This window comes from Eucyclogobius newberryi, unplaced genomic scaffold (genome assembly GCF_026437365.1).
Source record: "Eucyclogobius newberryi isolate DKJ021-1_F unplaced genomic scaffold, fEucNew1.0.hap1 SCAF_352, whole genome shotgun sequence".
NCBI classification, from domain to species: Eukaryota; Metazoa; Chordata; class Actinopteri; order Gobiiformes; family Gobiidae; genus Eucyclogobius; species Eucyclogobius newberryi.
This window is the reverse complement of record NW_027316004.1, coordinates 1-21,283: the sequence shown is the minus strand read 5'-3', so window position 1 is coordinate 21,283 and position 21,283 is coordinate 1. Positions and strand designations below refer to the sequence as shown.

The 21,283-nt window shown below is 49.6% G+C and overlaps 1 protein-coding gene across 1 annotated transcript in view; it reads right to left on the bottom strand.

Moving 5' to 3' along the window:
* The window catches only part of LOC140375899 (calpain-2 catalytic subunit-like), a 68,430-nt gene extending 50,012 nt beyond the window's left edge, over positions 1–18,418 (bottom strand). Inside the window, exons 1-2 of the mRNA XM_072461945.1 lie at positions 18,145–18,418; positions 1,535–1,604 (exon numbers count right to left, since the gene is read on the bottom strand). Of these exons, the coding sequence (XP_072318046.1) occupies positions 1,535–1,604; positions 18,145–18,381 (307 nt within the window). The 5' untranslated portion in view covers positions 18,382–18,418. The remainder of the gene's footprint in view (positions 1–1,534; positions 1,605–18,144) is intronic.
* Positions 18,419–21,283: the final 2,865 nt, after the last annotated feature.

Here is a 21,283-nt window from a genome sequence, read left to right as displayed (position 1 = left end):
AAGTCTTTCAGAGCTCTAAAGTCTTTCAGAGCTCTAAAGTCTTTCAGAGCTCTAAAGTCTTTAAGAGCTCTAAAGTCTTTCAGAGCTCTAAAGTCTTTAAGAGCTCTAAAGTCTTTCAGAGCTCTGAAGTCTTTAAGAGCTCTAAAGTCTTTCAGAGCTCTAAAGTCTTTCAGAGCTCGAAAGTCTTTAAGAGCTCTAAAGTCTTTCAGAGCTCTGAAGTCTTTAAGAGCTCTAAAGTCTTTCAGAGCTTTAAAGTCTTTAAGAGCTCTAAAGTCTTTCAGAGCTCTAAAGTCTTTCAGAGCTCTAAAGTCTTTCAGAGCTCTAAAGTCTTTAAGAGCTCTAAAGTCTTTCAGAGCTCTAAAGTCTTTCAGAGCTCTAAAGTCTTTCAGAGCTCTACAGTCTTTAAGAGCTCTAAAGTCTTTCAGAGCTCTAAAGTCTTTCAGAGCTCTAAAGTCTTTAAGAGCTCTAAAGTCTTTAAGAGCTCTAAAGTCTTTCAGAGCTCTAAAGTCTTTAAGAGCTCTAAAGTCTTTCAGAGCTCTGAAGTCTTTCAGAGCTCTAAAGTCTTTCAGAGCTCTAAAGTCTTTAAGAGCTCTAAAGTCTTTCAGAGCTCTAAAGTCTTTAAGAGCTCTAAAGTCTTTAAGAGCTCTAAAGTCTTTCAGAGCTCTAAAGTCTTTCAGAGCTCTAAAGTTTTTCAGAGCTCTAAAGTTTTTCAGAGCTCTAAAATCTTTAAGAGCTCTCAAGTCTTTAAGAGCTCTAAAGTCTTTAAGAGCTCTAAAGTCTTTCAGAGCTCTGAAGTCTTTAAGAGCTCTAAAGTCTTTCAGAGCTTTAAAGTCTTTAAGAGCTCTAAAGTCTTTAAGAGCTCTAAAGTCTTTCAGAGCTCTAAAGTCTTTAAGAGCTCTAAAGTCTTTCAGAGCTCTAAAGTCTTTAAGAGCTCTAAAGTCTTTCAGAGCTCTAAAGTCTTTAAGAGCTCTAAAGTCTTTCAGAGCTCTAAAGTCTTTAAGAGCTCTAAAGTCTTTCAGAGCTCTAAAATCTTTAAGAGCTCTAAAGTCTTTCAGAGCTCTAAAGTCTTTCAGAGCTCGAAAGTCTTTAAGAGCTCTAAAGTCTTTAAGAGCTCTAAAGTCTTTCAGAGCTCTAAAGTCTTTCAGAGCTCTAAAGTCTTTAAGAGCTCTAAAGTCTTTCAGAGCTCTAAAGTCTTTCAGAGCTCTAAAATCTTTTAGAGCTCTAAAGTCTTTTAGAGCTCTAAAGTCTTTCAGAGCTCTAAAGTCTTTAAGAGCTCTAAAGTCATTCTGAAGACAGAGACTTCATCGAGAAGCACAAACATATGAATCTAAAGGCTTTAAGTCATTTAACTGACAACAATCCTGTCTTTGGAGCGTCGTGACCCCGCCCTGAGGCCACGACAGCAAACCAACAAACAAACCAACAAACAAACAAACAAACAAACAAACCAACCAACAAACAAACAAACAAACAAATCTGAGTAGACCGGGTGTGTGAGCAGGACGACTGTAGGAGTGTTCAGTGTTGGACTCACCCAAAGCTCCCTGACAGATGTCGGTTCTCGTGGCTCCGCCCAAAACAAACTCAGGACTCGACACCAGCTCCTGAGACACACACGTCTTTATTAACACACAAATCAGACCAGCCAGCTAGGACACTTGTCTAAGGACAGGGGGCGCTCTGGGACACTTGTCTAAGGACAGGGGGCGCTCTGGGACACTTGTCTAAGGACAGGGGGCGCTCTGGGACATGTGTCTAAGGACAGGGGGCGCTCTGGGACACTTGTCTAAGGACAGGGGGCGCTCTGGGACATGTGTTTAAGGACAGGGGGCGCTCTGGGACATGTGTCTAAGGACAGGGGGCGCTCTGGGACACTTGTCTAAGGACAGGGGGCGCTCTGGGACATGTGTCTAAGGACAGGGGGTGCTCTGGGACACTAGTCTAAGGACAGGGGGCGTTCTGGGACACTGTCTAAGGACAGGGGGCGTTCTGGGACATGTGTCTAAGGACAGGGGGCGTTCTGGGACTAAGGACAGGGGGCGTTCTGGGACATGTGTCTAAGGACAGGGGGCGCTCTGGGACATGTGTCTAAGGACAGGGGGCGTTCTGGGACATGTGTCTAAGGACAGGGGGCGTTCTGGGACATGTGTCTAAGGACAGGGGGCGCTCTGGGACATGTGTCTAAGGACAGGGGGCGTTCTGGGACATGTGTCTAAGGACAGGGGGCGTTCTGGGACACTTGTCTAAGGACAGGGGGCGCTCTGGGACACTTGTCTAAGGACAGGGGGCGCTCTGGGACATGTGTCTAAGGACAGGGGGCGCTCTGGGACATGTGTCTAAGGACAGGGGGCGCTCTGGGACACTTGTCTAAGGACAGGGGGCGCTCTGGGACATGTGTCTAAGGACAGGGGGTGCTCTGGGACACTAGTCTAAGGACAGGGGGCGTTCTGGGACACTGTCTAAGGACAGGGGGCGTTCTGGGACATGTGTCTAAGGACAGGGGGCGTTCTGGGACACTGTCTAAGGACAGGGGGCGTTCTGGGACATGTGTCTAAGGACAGGGGGCGCTCTGGGACATGTGTCTAAGGACAGGGGGCGTTCTGGGACATGTGTCTAAGGACAGGGGGCGTTCTGGGACATGTGTCTAAGGACAGGGGGCGTTCTGGGACACTGTCTAAGGACAGGAGGCGCTCTGGGACATGTGTCTAAGGACAGGAGGCGCTCTGGGACATTTGTAGGACGTGCCTCATGATTGTGAGTCAGAGCTTTAGATGTTTTTGGAGGAAGCGTGACTCAGAGCAGAAGAATCTGAGCGTTTAACCCTGTCGTCTCCATAGCGACGCTCACACTGCAGTTTAACCCTGTCGTCTCCATAGCGACGCTCACACTGCAGTTTAACCCTGTCGTCTCCATAGCGACGCTCACACTGCAGTTTAACCCTGTTGTCTCCATAGCGACGCTCACACTGCAGTTTAACCCTGTCGTCTCCATAGCGACGCTCACACTGCAGTTTAACCCTGTCGTCTCCATAGCGACGCTCACACTGCAGTTTAACCCTGTCGTCTCCATAGCGACGCTTACACTGCAGTTTAACCCTGTCGTCTCCATAGCGACGCTCACACTGCAGTTTAACCCTGTCGTCTCCATAGCGACGCTCACACTGCAGTTTAACCCTGTCGTCTCCATAGCGACGCTCACACTGCAGTTTAACCCTGTCGTCTCCATAGCGACGCTCACACTGCAGTTTAACCCTGTCGTCTCCATAGCGACGCTTACACTGCAGTTTAACCCTGTCGTCTCCATAGCGACGCTCACACTGCAGTTTAACCCTGTCGTCTCCATAGCGACGCTCACACTGCAGTTTAACCCTGTCGTCTCCATAGCGACGCTCACACTGCAGTTTAACCCTGTCGTCTCCATAGCGACGCTCACACTGCAGTTTAACCCTGTCGTCTCCATAGCGACGCTCACACTGCAGTTTAACCCTGTCGTCTCCATAGCGACGCTCACACTGCAGTTTAACCCTGTCGTCTCCATAGCGACGCTCACACTGCAGTTTAACCCTGTCGTCTCCATAGCGACGCTGACGCTCACACTGCAGTTTAACCCTGTCGTCTCCATAGCGACGCTTACACTGCAGTTTAACCCTGTCGTCTCCATAGCGACGCTCACACTGCAGTTTAACCCTGTCGTCTCCATAGCGACGCTCACACTGCAGTTTAACCCTGTCGTCTCCATAGCGACGCTCACACTGCAGTTTAACCCTGTCGTCTCCATAGCGACGCTCACACTGCAGTTTAACCCTGTCGTCTCCATAGCAACGCTTACACTGCAGTTTAACCCTGTTGTCTCCATAGCGACGCTCACACTGCAGTTTAACCCTGTCGTCTCCATAGCGACGCTCACACTGCAGTTTAACCCTGTCGTCTCCATAGCGACGCTCACTGTCGTCTCCATAGCGACGCTCACTGTTGTCTCCATAGCGACGCTCACTGTCTCACTGTCGTCTCCATAGCGACGCTCACTGTCTCACTGTCGTCTCCATAGCGACGCTCACTGTCGTCTCCATAGCGACGCTCACTGTTGTCTCCATAGTGACGCTCACTGTCGTCTCCATAGCGACGCTCACTGTCGTCTCCATAGCGACGCTCACTGTCTCACTGTCGTCTCCATAGCGACGCTCACTGTCTCACTGTCGTCTCCATAGTGACGCTCACTGTCGTCTCCATAGCGACGCTCACTGTCGTCTCCATAGCGACGCTCACTGTCTCACTGTCGTCTCCATAGCGACGCTCACTGTCTCACTGTCGTCTCCATAGCGACGCTCACTGTCTCACTGTCGTCTCCATAGCGACGCTCACTGTCGTCTCCATAGCGACGCTCACTGTCGTCTCCATAGCGACGCTCACTGTCTCACTGTCGTCTCCATAGCGACGCTCACTGTCTCACTGTCGTCTCCATAGCGACGCTCACTGTCGTCTCCATAGCGACGCTCACTGTCTCACTGTCGTCTCCATAGCGACGCTCACTGTCTCACTGTCGTCTCCATAGCGACGCTCACTGTCTCACTGTCGTCTCCATAGCGACGCTCACTGTCGTCTCCATAGCGACGCTCACTGTCGTCTCCATAGCGACGCTCACTGTCTCACTGTCGTCTCCATAGCGACGCTCACTGTCGTCTCCATAGCGACGCTCACTGTCTCACTGTCGTCTCCATAGCGACGCTCACTGTCTCACTGTCGTCTCCATAGCGACGCTCACTGTCGTCTCCATAGCGACGCTCACTGTCTCACTGTCGTCTCCATAGCGACGCTCACTGTCTCACTGTCGTCTCCATAGCGACGCTCACTGTCGTCTCCATAGCGACGCTCACTGTCTCACTGTCGTCTCCATAGCGACGCTCACTGTCGTCTCCATAGCGACGCTCACTGTCTCACTGTCGTCTCCATAGCGACGCTCACTGTCTCACTGTCGTCTCCATAGCGACGCTCACTGTCTCACTGTCGTCTCCATAGCGACGCTCACTGTCTCACTGTCGTCTCCATAGCGACGCTCACTGTCGTCTCCATAGCGACGCTCACTGTCTCACTGTCGTCTCCATAGCGACGCTCACTGTCGTCTCCATAGCGACGCTCACTGTCTCACTGTCGTCTCCATAGCGACGCTCACTGTCTCACTGTCGTCTCCATAGCGACGCTCACTGTCGTCTCCATAGCGACGCTCACTGTCTCACTGTCGTCTCCATAGCGACGCTCACTGTCGTCTCCATAGCGACGCTCACTGTCTCACTGTCGTCTCCATAGCGACGCTCACTGTCTCACTGTCGTCTCCATAGCGACGCTCACTGTCTCACTGTCGTCTCCATAGCGACGCTCACTGTCGTCTCCATAGCGACGCTCACTGTCTCACTGTCGTCTCCATAGCGACGCTCACTGTCTCACTGTCGTCTCCATAGCGACGCTCACTGTCTCACTGTCGTCTCCATAGCGACGCTCACTGTCTCACTGTCGTCTCCATAGCGACGCTCACTGTCTCACTGTCGTCTCCATAGCGACGCTCACTGTCTCACTGTCGTCTCCATAGCGACGCTCACACTGAAGCTTCTGTTTGAAGTTCTTCAGACGTTGTTCACATTCCAAGTAAAATGTGATTTTAAAGAAGTTTTCGTTTGAATTGTTTTGTGCCAGAACCAGAACCAGAACCAGAGCCAGAACCAGAGCCAGAAATAGAACCAGAGCCAGAGCCAGAACCAGAACCAGAACCAGAACCAGAACCAGAACCAGAACCAGAGCGAGAGCCAGAGCCAGAGCCAAAACCAGAACCAGAACCAGAACCAGAACCAGAACCAGAACCAGAGCCAGAACCAGAACCAGAGCCAGGGCCAGGGCCAGAACCAGAACCAGAACCAGAGCCAGAACCAGAACCAGAGCCAGAACCAGAACCAGAACCAGAACCAGAGCCAGAACCAGAGCCAGAGCCAGAGCCAGAACCAGAACCAGAACCAGAACCAGAGCCAGAGCCAGAACCAGAACCAGAGCCAGAGCCACAGACTTATTCAAAATGAGTCATCTTTATGTTCCGCCTTGAGGCTCCGTTACCGTGGAGACGGAGTCTTAAAGAGTGTTTACTCTTCTGTGAGTCAGAGTAAATAAAGGTGTCGGCTGAAGATACGACTCTTTAACTTTAGAAAGAAAGAAGTCAATGGGACTCAAAGTGTCCTGTGGCTTCAGGTTAGACTCATTTGACTAAACTACTGTCACTTCCTGGTTGAACATGGTAACCTAGCAACCAAACTGTAAACATGGGCCAAAATACATCTAATGAAACAATAATTTACGTAAAACAGTCTCCTGCCTAAGGCCTAAAGTCACTGGAACAGGCTCCAGTCCCCCGCCTAAGGCCCAAAGTCACTGGAACAGGCTCCAGTCCCCTGCCTAAGGCCCAAAGTCACTGGAACAGGCTCCAGTCCCCAGCCTAAGGCCCAAAGTCACTGGAACAGGCTCCAGTCCCCAGCCTAAGGCCCAAAGTCACTGGAACAGGCTCCAGTCCCCCGCCTAAGGCCCAAAGTCACTGGAACAGGCTCCAGTCCCCCGCCTAAGGCCCAAAGTCACTGGAACAGGCTCCAGTCCCCCGCCTAAGGCCCAAAGTCACTGGAACAGGCTCCAGTCCCCCGCCTAAGGCCCAAAGTCACTGGAACAGGCTCCAGTCCCCCGCCTAAGGCCCAAAGTCACTGGAACAGGCTCCAGTCCCCAGCCTAAGGCCCAAAGTCACTGGAACAGGCTCCAGTCCCCCGCCTAAGGCCCAAAGTCACTGGAACAGGCTCCAGTCCCCCGCCTAAGGCCCAAAATCACTGGAACAGGCTCCAGTCCCCCGCCTAAGGCCCAAAGTCACTGGAACAGGCTCCAGTCCCCCGCCTAAGGCCCAAAGTCACTGGAACAGGCTCCAGTCCCCCGCCTAAGGCCCAAAGTCACTGGAACAGGCTCCAGTCCCCCGCCTAAGGCCCAAAGTCACTGGAACAGGCTCCAGTCCCCCGCCTAAGGCCCAAAGTCACTGGAACAGGCTCCAGTCCCCCGCCTAAGGCCCAAAGTCACTGGAACAGGCTCCAGTCCCCCGCCTAAGGCCCAAAGTCACTGGAACAGGCTCCAGTCCCCCGCCTAAGGCCCAAAGTCACTGGAACAGGCTCCAGTCCCCCGCCTAAGGCCCAAAGTCACTGGAACAGGCTCCAGTCCCCCGCCTAAGGCCCAAAGTCACTGGAACAGGCTCCAGTCCCCCGCCTAAGGCCCAAAGTCACTGGAACAGGCTCCAGTCCCCCGCCTAAGGCCCAAAGTCACTGGAACAGGCTCCAGTCCCCCGCCTAAGGCCCAAAGTCACTGGAACAGGCTCCAGTCCCCCGCCTAAGGCCCAAAGTCACTGGAACAGGCTCCAGTCCCCCGCCTAAGGCCCAAAGTCACTGGAACAGGCTCCAGTCCCCCGCCTAAGGCCCAAAGTCACTGGAACAGGCTCCAGTCCCCCGCCTAAGGCCCAAAGTCACTGGAACAGGCTCCAGTCCCCAGCCTAAGGCCCAAAGTCACTGGAACAGGCTCCAGTCCCCCGCCTAAGGCCCAAAGTCACTGGAACAGGCTCCAGTCCCCCGCCTAAGGCCCAAAGTCACTGGAACAGGCTCCAGTCCCCCGCCTAAGGCCCAAAGTCACTGGAACAGGCTCCAGTCCCCCGCCTAAGGCCCAAAGTCACTGGAACAGGCTCCAGTCCCCCGCCTAAGGCCCAAAGTCACTGGAACAGGCTCCAGTCCCCCGCCTAAGGCCCAAAGTCACTGGAACAGGCTCCAGTCCCCCGCCTAAGGCCCAAAGTCACTGGAACAGGCTCCAGTCCCCCGCCTAAGGCCCAAAGTCACTGGAACAGGCTCCAGTCCCCCGCCTAAGGCCCAAAGTCACTGGAACAGGCTCCAGTCCCCCGCCTAAGGCCCAAAGTCACTGGAACAGGCTCCAGTCCCCAGCCTAAGGCCCAAAGTCACTGGAACAGGCTCCAGTCCCCCGCCTAAGGCCCAAAGTCACTGGAACAGGCTCCAGTCCCCCGCCTAAGGCCCAAAGTCACTGGAACAGGCTCCAGTCCCCAGCCTAAGGCCCAAAGTCACTGGAACAGGCTCCAGTCCCCCGCCTAAGGCCCAAAGTCACTGGAACAGGCTCCAGTCCCCCGCCTAAGGCCCAAAATCACTGGAACAGGCTCCAGTCCCCCGCCTAAGGCCCAAAGTCACTGGAACAGGCTCCAGTCCCCAGCCTAAGGCCCAAAGTCACTGGAACAGGCTCCAGTCCCCCGCCTAAGGCCCAAAGTCACTGGAACAGGCTCCAGTCCCCCGCCTAAGGCCCAAAGTCACTGGAACAGGCTCCAGTCCCCCGCCTAAGGCCCAAAGTCACTGGAACAGGCTCCAGTCCCCCGCCTAAGGCCCAAAGTCACTGGAACAGGCTCCAGTCCCCCGCCTAAGGCCCAAAGTCACTGGAACAGGCTCCAGTCCCCAGCCTAAGGCCCAAAGTCACTGGAACAGGCTCCAGTCCCCCGCCTAAGGCCCAAAGTCACTGGAACAGGCTCCAGTCCCCCGCCTAAGGCCCAAAGTCACTGGAACAGGCTCCAGTCCCCCGCCTAAGGCCCAAAGTCACTGGAACAGGCTCCAGTCCCCAGCCTAAGGCCCAAAGTCACTGGAACAGGCTCCAGTCCCCCGCCTAAGGCCCAAAGTCACTGGAACAGGCTCCAGTCCCCCGCCTAAGGCCCAAAGTCACTGGAACAGGCTCCAGTCCCCCGCCTAAGGCCCAAAGTCACTGGAACAGGCTCCAGTCCCCCGCCTAAGGCCCAAAGTCACTGGAACAGGCTCCAGTCCCCCGCCTAAGGCCCAAAGTCACTGGAACAGGCTCCAGTCCCCCGCCTAAGGCCCAAAGTCACTGGAACAGGCTCCAGTCCCCCGCCTAAGGCCCAAAGTCACTGGAACAGGCTCCAGTCCCCCGCCTAAGGCCCAAAGTCACTGGAACAGGCTCCAGTCCCCCGCCTAAGGCCCAAAGTCACTGGAACAGGCTCCAGTCCCCCGCCTAAGGCCCAAAGTCACTGGAACAGGCTCCAGTCCCCAGCCTAAGGCCCAAAGTCACTGGAACAGGCTCCAGTCCCCCGCCTAAGGCCCAAAGTCACTGGAACAGGCTCCAGTCCCCCGCCTAAGGCCCAAAGTCACTGGAACAGGCTCCAGTCCCCCGCCTAAGGCCCAAAGTCACTGGAACAGGCTCCAGTCCCCCGCCTAAGGCCCAAAGTCACTGGAACAGGCTCCAGTCCCCAGCCTAAGGCCCAAAGTCACTGGAACAGGCTCCAGTCCCCCGCCTAAGGCCCAAAGTCACTGGAACAGGCTCCAGTCCCCCGCCTAAGGCCCAAAGTCACTGGAACAGGCTCCAGTCCCCCGCCTAAGGCCCAAAGTCACTGGAACAGGCTCCAGTCCCCAGCCTAAGGCCCAAAGTCACTGGAACAGGCTCCAGTCCCCCGCCTAAGGCCCAAAGTCACTGGAACAGGCTGATCTTGTTTAGTCCAAGAACAAATTCCTTGAAAGTCGATCAAACCAGTTTCTTCAGATTCACGGAAACAATCGACACAAACTCAAATGATACAAACAGGTCTGTAGGTCTGTAGGACTGTAGTTCTGTAGGTCTGTAGGTCTGTAGGACTGTAGAACTGTAGGTCTGTAGTTCTGTAGTTCTGTAGGTCTGTAGGTCTGTAGGACTGTAGGTCTGTAGTTCTGTAGAACTGTAGTTCTGTAGGACTGTAGGACTGTAGAACTGTAGGTCTGTAGTTCTGTAGTTCTGTAGGTCTGTAGGTCTGTAGGACTGTAGGTCTGTAGTTCTGTAGAACTGTAGTTCTGTAGTTCTGTAGAACTGTAGGTCTGTAGAACTGTAGGTCTGTAGGTCTGTAGTTCTGTAGTTCTGTAGGTCTGTAGGACTGTAGGACTGTAGGTCTGTAGGACTGTAGTTCTGTAGGTCTGTAGGTCTGTAGTTCTGTAGGACTGTAGGTCTGTAGGTCTGTAGGTCTGTAGTTCTGTAGGTCTGTAGTTCTGTAGTTCTGTAGGTCTGTAGGACTGTAGGACTGTAGTTCTGTAGGACTGTAGGTCTGTAGTTCTGTAGTTCTGTAGGTCTGTAGGACTGTATGTCTGTAGTTATGTAGTTATGTAGGACTGTAGGTCTGTAGGTCTGTAGGGCTGTAGGTCTGTAGTTCTGTAGGTCTGTAGGTCTGTAGGACTGTATGTCTGTAGTTATGTAGGTCTGTAGTTCTGTAGGTCTGTAGGACTGTAGGTCTGTAGTTCTGTAGGTCTGTAGGACTGTATGTCTGTAGTTATGTAGTTATGTAGTTCTGTAGGACTGTAGGTCTGTAGTTCTGTAGTTCTGTAGGACTGTAGGTCTGTAGGTCTGTAGGTCTGTAGGTCTGTAGTTCTGTAGTTCTGTAGGACTGTAGGTCTGTAGGTCTGTAGTTCTGTAGTTCTGTAGGACTGTATGTCTGTAGGTCTGTAGTTCTGTAGTTCTGTAGGACTGTATGTCTGTAGTTATGTAGTTATGTAGTTCTGTAGGACAGTAGGTCTGTAGGTCTGTAGGTCTGTAGGACTGTAGGTCTGTAGGTCTGTAGTTCTCTAGTTCTGTAGTTCTGTAGTACTGTAGGATTGTAGGACTGTAGGACATTAGGTCTGTAGGTCTGTAGTTCTCTAGTTCTGTAGTTCTGTAGTACTGTAGGATTGTAGGACTGTAGGACATTAGGTCTGTAGGTCTGTAGCAGCACTACTACTGCAGCACTACTACTGCAGTAGTAGTGCTGCAGTAGTAGTAGTAGTAGTGCTGCTGTAGTAGTGCTGCAGTAGTAGTAGTGCTGCTGTAGTAGTGCTGCAGTAGTAGTAGTAGTAGTAGTGCTGCTGTAGTAGTGCTGCAGTAGTAGTAGTAGTAGTAGTGCTGCTGTAGTAGTGCTGCAGTAGTAGTAGTAGTAGTAGTGCTGCAGTAGTAGTAGTGCTGCTATAGTAGTGCTGCAGTAGTAGTAGTAGTAGTAGTGCTGCTGTAGTAGTGCTGCAGTAGTAGTAGTAGTAGTAGTGCTGCTGTAGTAGTGCTGCAGTAGTAGTAGTAGTAGTAGTGCTGCAGTAGTAGTAGTGCTGCTATAGTAGTGCTGCAGTAGTAGTGCAGTAGTAGTAGTGCTGCTGTAGTAGTGCTGCAGTAGTAGTAGTAGTAGTAGTGCTGCTGTAGTAGTGCTGCAGTAGTAGTAGTAGTAGTAGTGCTGCTGTAGTAGTGCTGCAGTAGTAGTAGTAGTAGTAGTGCTGCAGTAGTAGTAGTGCTGCTATAGTAGTGCTGCAGTAGTAGTAGTAGTAGTAGTGCTGCTGTAGTAGTGCTGCAGTAGTAGTAGTAGTAGTAGTGCTGCTGTAGTAGTGCTGCAGTAGTAGTAGTAGTAGTAGTGCTGCAGTAGTAGTAGTGCTGCTATAGTAGTGCTGCAGTAGTAGTGCAGTAGTAGTAGTGCTGCTGTAGTAGTGCTGCAGTAGTAGTAGTAGTAGTAGTGCTGCTGTAGTAGTAGTGCTGCTGTAGTAGTGCTGCAGTAGTAGTAGTAGTAGTAGTGCTGCTGTAGTAGTGCTGCAGTAGTAGTAGTAGTGCTGCTGTAGTAGTGCTGCAGTAGTAGTAGTAGTAGTAGTGCTGCAGTAGTAGTGCTGCAGTAGTAGTAGTAGTAGTAGTGCTGCAGTAGTAGTAGTGCTGCTATAGTAGTAGTAGTAGTAGTGCTGCTGTAGTAGTGCTGCTGTAGTAGTGCTGCAGTAGTAGTAGTAGTAGTAGTGCTGCTGTAGTAGTGCTGCTGTAGTAGTAGTGCTGCTGTAGTAGTGCTGCAGTAGTAGTAGTGCTGCTGTAGTAGTGCTGCAGTAGTAGTAGTGCTGCTGTAGTAGTGCTGCAGTAGTAGTAGTAGTAGTAGTGCTGCTGTAGTAGTGCTGCAGTAGTAGTAGTGCTGCTGTAGTAGTGCTGCAGTAGTAGTAGTAGTAGTAGTGCTGCTGTAGTAGTGCTGCAGTAGTAGTAGTAGTGCTGCTGTAGTAGTGCTGCAGTAGTAGTAGTAGTAGTAGTGCTGCTGTAGTAGTGCTGCTGCAGTAGTAGTGCAGTAGTAGTAGTGCTGCTGTAGTAGTGCTGCAGTAGTAGTAGTAGTAGTAGTGCTGCTGTAGTAGTAGTGCTGCTGTAGTAGTGCTGCAGTAGTAGTAGTAGTAGTAGTGCTGCTGTAGTAGTGCTGCTGTAGTAGTAGTAGTAGTAGTGCTGCTGTAGTAGTGCTGCAGTAGTAGTAGTAGTAGTAGTGCTGCTGTAGTAGTAGTGCTGCTATAGTAGTGCTGCTGTAGTAGTAGTAGTAGTAGTGCTGCTGTAGTAGTAGTGCTGCTGTAGTAGTGCTGCAGTAGTAGTAGTGCTGCTGTAGTAGTGCTGCAGTAGTAGTAGTGCTGCTATAGTAGTAGTAGTAGTAGTGCTGCTGTAGTAGTAGTGCTGCTGTAGTAGTAGTAGTAGTAGTGCTGCTGTAGTAGTAGTGCTGCTGTAGTAGTGCTGCAGTAGTAGTAGTGCTGCTGTAGTAGTGCTGCAGTAGTAGTAGTGCTGCTGTAGTAGTAGTAGTAGTAGTGCTGCTGTAGTAGTAGTGCTGCTGTAGTAGTGCTGCAGTAGTAGTAGTGCTGCTGTAGTAGTGCTGCAGTAGTAGTAGTAGTAGTAGTGCTGCTATAGTAGTGCTGCAGTAGTAGTAGTAGTAGTAGTGCTTCTGTAGTAGTAGTGCTGCTGTAGTAGTGCTGCAGTAGTAGTAGTGCTGCAGTAGTAGTAGTGCTGCTATAGTAGTGCTGCAGTAGTAGTAGTAGTAGTAGTGCTGCTGTAGTAGTAGTGCTGCTGTAGTAGTGCTGCAGTAGTAGTAGTGCTGCTGTAGTAGTGCTGCAGTAGTAGTAGTAGTAGTAGTGCTGCTATAGTAGTGCTGCAGTAGTAGTAGTAGTAGTAGTGCTGCTGTAGTAGTAGTGCTGCTGTAGTAGTGCTGCAGTAGTAGTTGTGCTGCTGTAGTAGTGCTGCAGTAGTAGTAGTAGTAGTAGTGCTGCTGTAGTAGTGCTGCAGTAGTAGTAGTAGTAGTAGTGCTGCTGTAGTAGTAGTGCTGCTGTAGTAGTGCTGCAGTAGTAGTTGTGCTGCTGTAGTAGTGCTGCAGTAGTAGTAGTAGTAGTAGTTGTGCTGCTGTAGTAGTAGTGCTGCAGTAGTAGTAGTAGTAGTAGTGCTGCTGTAGTAGTAGTGCTGCTGTAGTAGTGCTGCAGTAGTAGTTGTGCTGCTGTAGTAGTGCTGCAGTAGTAGTAGTAGTAGTAGTGCTGCTGTAGTAGTGCTGCAGTAGTAGTAGTAGTAGTAGTGCTGCTGTAGTAGTAGTGCTGCTGTAGTAGTGCTGCAGTAGTAGTTGTGCTGCTGTAGTAGTGCTGCAGTAGTAGTAGTAGTAGTAGTGCTGCTGTAGTAGTGCTGCAGTAGTAGTAGTAGTAGTAGTGCTGCTGTAGTAGTAGTGCTGCTGTAGTAGTGCTGCAGTAGTAGTAGTGCTGCTATAGTAGTGCTGCAGTAGTAGTAGTAGTAGTAGTAGTGCTGCTATAGTAGTGCTGCAGTAGTAGTAGTAGTAGTAGTGCTGCTATAGTAGTGCTGCTGTAGTAGTGCTGCAGTAGTAGTAGTGCTGCTGTAGTAGTGCTGCAGTAGTAGTAGTAGTAGTAGTGCTGCTATAGTAGTGCTGCAGTAGTAGTAGTAGTAGTAGTAGTGCTGCTGTAGTAGTGCTGCAGTAGTAGTAGTGCTGCTGTAGTAGTGCTGCAGTAGTAGTAGTAGTAGTAGTGCTGCTGTAGTAGTGCTGCAGTAGTAGTAGTGCTGCTGTAGTAGTGCTGCAGTAGTAGTAGTAGTAGTAGTGCTGCTGTAGTAGTGCTGCAGTAGTAGTAGTAGTAGTAGTGCTGCTGTAGTAGTAGTGCTGCTGTAGTAGTGCTGCAGTAGTAGTAGTGCTGCTGTAGTAGTAGTGCTGCTGTAGTAGTGCTGCAGTAGTAGTAGTGCTGCTGTAGTAGTGCTGCAGTAGTAGTAGTAGTGCTGCTGTAGTAGTGCTGCAGTAGTAGTAGTGCTGCTGTAGTAGTGCTGCAGTAGTAGTAGTAGTAGTAGTGCTGCTATAGTAGTGCTGCTGTAGTAGTAGTAGTAGTAGTGCTGCTGTAGTAGTGCTGCAGTAGTAGTAGTGCTGCTGTAGTAGTGCTGCAGTAGTAGTAGTAGTAGTAGTGCTGCTGTAGTAGTGCTGCAGTAGTAGTGCTGCAGTAGTAGTAGTAGTAGTAGTGCTGCTATAGTAGTGCTGCAGTAGTAGTAGTAGTAGTAGTAGTGCTGCTGTAGTAGTGCTGCAGTAGTAGTAGTGCTGCTGTAGTAGTGCTGCAGTAGTAGTAGTAGTAGTAGTGCTGCTGTAGTAGTGCTGCAGTAGTAGTAGTGCTGCTGTAGTAGTGCTGCAGTAGTAGTAGTAGTAGTAGTGCTGCTGTAGTAGTGCTGCAGTAGTAGTAGTAGTAGTAGTGCTGCTGTAGTAGTAGTGCTGCTGTAGTAGTGCTGCAGTAGTAGTAGTGCTGCTGTAGTAGTAGTGCTGCTGTAGTAGTGCTGCAGTAGTAGTAGTGCTGCTGTAGTAGTGCTGCAGTAGTAGTAGTAGTGCTGCTGTAGTAGTGCTGCAGTAGTAGTAGTGCTGCTGTAGTAGTGCTGCAGTAGTAGTAGTAGTAGTAGTGCTGCTATAGTAGTGCTGCTGTAGTAGTAGTAGTAGTAGTGCTGCTGTAGTAGTGCTGCAGTAGTAGTAGTGCTGCTGTAGTAGTGCTGCAGTAGTAGTAGTAGTAGTAGTGCTGCTGTAGTAGTGCTGCAGTAGTAGTGCTGCAGTAGTAGTAGTAGTAGTAGTGCTGCTGTAGTAGTAGTGCTGCTGTAGTAGTGCTGCAGTAGTAGTTGTGCTGCTGTAGTAGTGCTGCAGTAGTAGTAGTAGTAGTAGTGCTGCTGTAGTAGTGCTGCAGTAGTAGTAGTAGTAGTAGTGCTGCTGTAGTAGTGCTGCAGTAGTAGTAGTGCTGCTGTAGTAGTAGTAGTAGTAGTGCTGCTGTAGTAGTAGTGCTGCTGTAGTAGTGCTGCAGTAGTAGTAGTAGTAGTAGTAGTGCTGCTGTAGTAGTGCTGCAGTAGTAGTAGTAGTAGTAGTGCTGCTGTAGTAGTGCTGCAGTAGTAGTAGTAGTAGTAGTGCTGCTATAGTAGTGCTGCAGTAGTAGTAGTAGTAGTAGTAGTGCTGCTGTAGTAGTGCTGCAGTAGTAGTAGTAGTAGTAGTGCTGCTGTAGTAGTGCTGCAGTAGTAGTAGTAGTAGTAGTGCTGCTATAGTAGTGCTGCAGTAGTAGTAGTAGTAGTAGTAGTAGTGCTGCTGTAGTAGTGCTGCAGTAGTAGTAGTAGTAGTAGTGCTGCTATAGTAGTGCTGCAGTAGTAGTAGTAGTAGTGCTGCTGTAGTAGTGCTGCAGTAGTAGTAGTGCTGCTGTAGTAGTGCTGCAGTAGTAGTAGTAGTAGTAGTGCTGCTATAGTAGTGCTGCAGTAGTAGTAGTAGTACTGCTGCTGTAGTAGTGCTGCAGTAGTAGTAGTGCTGCTGTAGTAGTGCTGCAGTAGTAGTAGTAGTAGTAGTGCTGCTGTAGTAGTGCTGCAGTAGTAGTGCTGCAGTAGTAGTAGTAGTAGTAGTGCTGCTATAGTAGTGCTGCAGTAGTAGTAGTAGTAGTAGTAGTGCTGCTGTAGTAGTGCTGCAGTAGTAGTAGTGCTGCTGTAGTAGTGCTGCAGTAGTAGTAGTAGTAGTAGTGCTGCTGTAGTAGTGCTGCAGTAGTAGTAGTGCTGCTGTAGTAGTGCTGCAGTAGTAGTAGTAGTAGTAGTGCTGCTGTAGTAGTGCTGCAGTAGTAGTAGTAGTAGTAGTGCTGCTGTAGTAGTAGTGCTGCTGTAGTAGTGCTGCAGTAGTAGTAGTGCTGCTGTAGTAGTAGTGCTGCTGTAGTAGTGCTGCAGTAGTAGTAGTGCTGCTGTAGTAGTGCTGCAGTAGTAGTAGTAGTGCTGCTGTAGTAGTGCTGCAGTAGTAGTAGTGCTGCTGTAGTAGTGCTGCAGTAGTAGTAGTAGTAGTAGTGCTGCTATAGTAGTGCTGCTGTAGTAGTAGTAGTAGTAGTGCTGCTGTAGTAGTGCTGCAGTAGTAGTAGTGCTGCTGTAGTAGTGCTGCAGTAGTAGTAGTAGTAGTAGTGCTGCTGTAGTAGTGCTGCAGTAGTAGTGCTGCAGTAGTAGTAGTAGTAGTAGTGCTGCTGTAGTAGTAGTGCTGCTGTAGTAGTGCTGCAGTAGTAGTTGTGCTGCTGTAGTAGTGCTGCAGTAGTAGTAGTAGTAGTAGTGCTGCTGTAGTAGTGCTGCAGTAGTAGTAGTAGTAGTAGTGCTGCTGTAGTAGTGCTGCAGTAGTAGTAGTGCTGCTGTAGTAGTAGTAGTAGTAGTGCTGCTGTAGTAGTAGTGCTGCTGTAGTAGTGCTGCAGTAGTAGTAGTAGTAGTAGTAGTGCTGCTGTAGTAGTGCTGCAGTAGTAGTAGTAGTAGTAGTGCTGCTGTAGTAGTGCTGCAGTAGTAGTAGTAGTAGTAGTGCTGCTATAGTAGTGCTGCAGTAGTAGTAGTAGTAGTAGTAGTGCTGCTGTAGTAGTGCTGCAGTAGTAGTAGTAGTAGTAGTGCTGCTGTAGTAGTGCTGCAGTAGTAGTAGTAGTAGTAGTGCTGCTATAGTAGTGCTGCAGTAGTAGTAGTAGTAGTAGTAGTAGTGCTGCTGTAGTAGTGCTGCAGTAGTAGTAGTAGTAGTAGTGCTGCTATAGTAGTGCTGCAGTAGTAGTAGTAGTAGTAGTAGTGCTGCTGTAGTAGTGCTGCAGTAGTAGTAGTGCTGCTGTAGTAGTGCTGCAGTAGTAGTAGTAGTAGTAGTGCTGCTATAGTAGTGCTGCAGTAGTAGTAGTAGTACTGCTGCTGTAGTAGTGCTGCAGTAGTAGTAGTGCTGCTGTAGTAGTGCTGCAGTAGTAGTAGTAGTAGTAGTGCTGCTGTAGTAGTGCTGCAGTAGTAGTGCTGCAGTAGTAGTAGTAGTAGTAGTGCTGCTGTAGTAGTGCTGCTGTAGTAGTGCTGCAGTAGTAGTAGTAGTAGTAGTGCTGCTGTAGTAGTGCTGCAGTAGTAGTAGTAGTAGTAGTGCTGCTGTAGTAGTGCTGCAGTAGTAGTAGTGCTGCTGTAGTAGTGCTGCAGTAGTAGTAGTAGTAGTAGTGCTGCTGTAGTAGTGCTGCAGTAGTAGTAGTAGTAGTAGTGCTGCAGTAGTAGTAGTAGTAGTAGTGCTGCTGTAGTAGTGCTGCAGTAGTAGTAGTAGTAGTAGTGCTGCTGTAGTAGTGCTGCAGTAGTAGTAGTAGTAGTACATTAGTCACAGGTGAAAGGTCAAATTTGTCCTGAATACTTCAGTTTGAGTGACAGTCCAGAGCAGAACTTTTACTTTTACTGCAATTAAGTACACAAAGTGTTACATGGGCTTCAAAGAGAGTACTGCAAAGTACTAGAGTACTTGTAATCTAGAGTACTCAGAGGGGTTAAAGCAGTAGAAGTTCAAGTACTTCAGGCAGCACGCGCACGCGCACGCGCACGCGCACGCGCACGCGCACGCGCACGCGCACGCGCACGCGCACGCGCACGCGCACGCGCACGCGCTCAGAGGAACATTCCACAGTGCGGTTTCCTGAGCCACGCCCCTTTCTCTCTGCAGTTTAGTCACAAACATCAAACTTCACCTTTAAACTGAAACTTCTTTAAACTCATTTAAACTTATTTAAACTTATTTAAACTTATTTAAACTTATTTAAACTTATTTAAACACATTTAATGACGTCACAGTCTGCTCAGATCGTGCGGGTCCGTGTCCCGGGTCCCGGGTCCCGGGTCCCGGGTCCCGGGTCCCGGGTCCCGGGTCCCGGGTCCCGGGTCCGTGTCCCGGGTCCCGGGTCCCGGGTCCGTGTCCCGGGTCCCGGGTCCCGGGTCCGTGTCCCGGGTCCCGGAGCCCGGGAGGCGCCGCAGAGCCACGGCCCCGCCCTTCCTGTCTCTCCGGTATCCCCGCTCCCGTTAAACACGTTAAATCCGGTAAAAGACTCACCGGGGGGCGCTTCCACGTGACCCCGCGGGTCTTGGAGGAGCCGGGTCCCAGCTCTTTGAAGCCCAGCGCCTGCGCAGACGCGGGGAACAAGCTGTCGCAGTAAAGTTTCCCGCTGCGCTGACAGTCTGCGCGCAGCGCCTCAAACCTCTGGTTCAGGAACGGAACCGCTTTGGCGTTTGTCCCGAAACCGGCCGCGAGGGCGCGCTCCTTAGCGAGGCGCGAGGCCACCCCGGACATCCTACACGAGACACGGGAGGAGCACGGGAGAAACACGGGGAACCGACTGCAGAGAAGAGTCCGGACTGCAGCTGTGTCTGCCGCGGATGGAGCTCTTCTGCGGGGCGCGGCCTGGCTCTAGTCACGGTCCGCCTCCGGAGCTCCGGAGCTCCAGCCCCTTTAACCACAGCCCGATGTGCGCCTCCCTTTGGCCCAGTCTGACGCACCAGAGCCGGGATCAGCGCGCAAGGAACTCCGGGGTCAGAGGTCAGCCGGGTCAAAGGTGTCAGTGAGACGGGGTCACATAGGTCAGAGGGGCGGGGTCACAGGTCTCAGCAGGGTGGGTCAGATGTGTCAGAAGGAACAATAGGGACAAAAAAGAACAGTGGGGACAGAGGAGACAGTAGACACAGAGGGGACAATAGGGACAGAGAGGACAGTAAAGAAAGAGGGGACAATAGGGACAGAGGGGGGAAATAGGGACAGAGGGAACAGAGGAGACAGTAGAGACAGAGGGGACAATATGAACAGTGGGGACAGAAGAGACAGAGGGGACAATATGGACAGAGAGGACTGTAAAGAAAGAGGGGACAGTGGGGACAGTAGGGACAGAGGGGAAAATAGGGACAGAGGAGACAGTAGAGACAGAGGGGACAGTAAAGAAAGAGGGGACAATATGAACAGTGGGGACAGAGGAGACAGTAGAGACAGAGGGGACAGTAAAGAAAGAGGGGACAATATGAACAGTGGGGACAGAAGAGACAGAGGGAACAATAGGGAACAGTGGGGACAATAGGGACAGAGGGAACAGAAGAGACAGAGGGGACAATAGGGAAAGAGGGGACAATAGGGACACAGGGGACAATAGGGACTGAAAGAACAATAGGGACAGGGGAAAATAGTGACAGAGGGACAATAGGGACAGCTTTGATGTGTTTTCTGTTTGTTAAGCTTCAAAATGCTGTGTTTTGACTCGTATTGAGTGAGAAATGACGTGTCATTGGGCTGTAACCCGAGGCAACATTCTTCAAGTGGCTCGGTCAGTGGCAAATTCTTACTTTTTCACTTTGAAGGCAAAAAAAAAGGTCCAAATTTTGTCATTTTTTGAGTCACAGTGACCACCAGGGGTCAGAGGTCAACAGTCCAGGGGTCAGAGGCTTCAACAGTCCAGGGGTCAGAGGCTTCAACAGTCCAGGGGTCAGGGGTCAACAGTCCAGGGGTCAGGCTTCAACAGTCCAGGGGTCAGGGGTCAACAGTCCAGGCCGTTCTCCTTTATTTTGGTAGTGAGGGCGAGCGGGGGGAACATGCGGGGGACACGGGATGACGCTGCTGGGCGTGTTTCAATCCCAGAATGCATTGCGTAAGTCAGATTTCACACCCTGACTGAGCCTGTCATTACTCTGGAGATGGCAGTGGCGCCGACAAGAATAAACACCAAAGCAATGGAAGAAGTACTTTTACGGATTACGACAGAGTCTGAGGAATAAAGTCTGGCGGTGATGCAACACTCGGATGCCAACCGCCATAAAACAACAACAACAACAACAATAAACCGACTTATCAAAGACAAAATGGCGACTCCTGCGCGGTCTGTGCGTCACAGACGCACGTGGAGGACTGAGAATGATGACGCGCATGTGACACGTGGAGCGTCCTCAGATCTTAGAGATGGAGTTAAGAAGTGTGATATGATCATGTGACACGTGGAGCGTCCTCAGATCTTAGAGATGGAGTTAAGAAGTGTGATATGATCATGTGACAGAAACGGTCGATGAGTCGGCGAAATAATTGAAAAATGAAAGATTTTCATGTTTTTTCAGCAAAATGCTGATATTTCTCTTTCAGCCGGTGAGTTTCATGGCCGGTCGGTCGGGTTACGGCAAACAGACATAATCGGATCAAAAATGAGACAATAATGAGACAATAATGAGACAAAAATGAGACAATAATGAGACAATAATGAGACAATAATGAGACAATAATGAGACAAAAATGAGACAAAAATGAGACAATAATGAGACAATAATGAGACAATAATGAGACAATAATGAGACAAAAATGAGACAATAATGAGACAATAATGAGACAATAATGAGACAAAAATGAGACAATAATGAGACAATAATGTGACAATAATGAGACAATAATGAGACAATAATGAGACAAAAATGAGACAAAAATGAGACAATAATGAGACAAAAATGAGACAATAATGAGACAAAAATGAGACAAAAATGAGACAATAATGAGACAATAATGAGACAATAATGAGACAATAATGAGACAATAATGAGACAATAATGAGACAAAAATGAGACAATAATGAGACAATTATGAGACAAAAATGAGACAATAATGAGACAATAATGAGACAATAATGAGACAATGAGACAAAAATGAGACAAAAATGAGACAATAATGAGACAATAATGAGACAATAATGAGACAATAATGAGACAAAAATGAGACAATAATGAGACAATAATGAGACAAAAATGAGACAATAATGAGACAATAATGAGACAAAAATGAGACAATAATGAGACAAAAATGAGACAATAATGAGACAAAAATGAGACAAAAATGAGACAATAATGAGACAATAATGAGACAATAATGAGACAATAATGAGACAAAAATGAGACAAAAATGAGACAATAATGTGACAATAATGAGACAATAATGAGACAATAATGAGACAAAAATGAGACAATAATGAGACAATAATGAGACAATAATGAGACAAATAACATTGAGACAAGACAAATGAGACAAAAATGAGACAAAATAATGAGGACAATAATGAGACAATATGAGACAATAATGAGACAAAAATGAGACAATAATGAGACAATAAATGAGACAAATAACATGAGACAATAAATTGAGACCAAAATGAGACAATAATGAGACAAAAATGAGA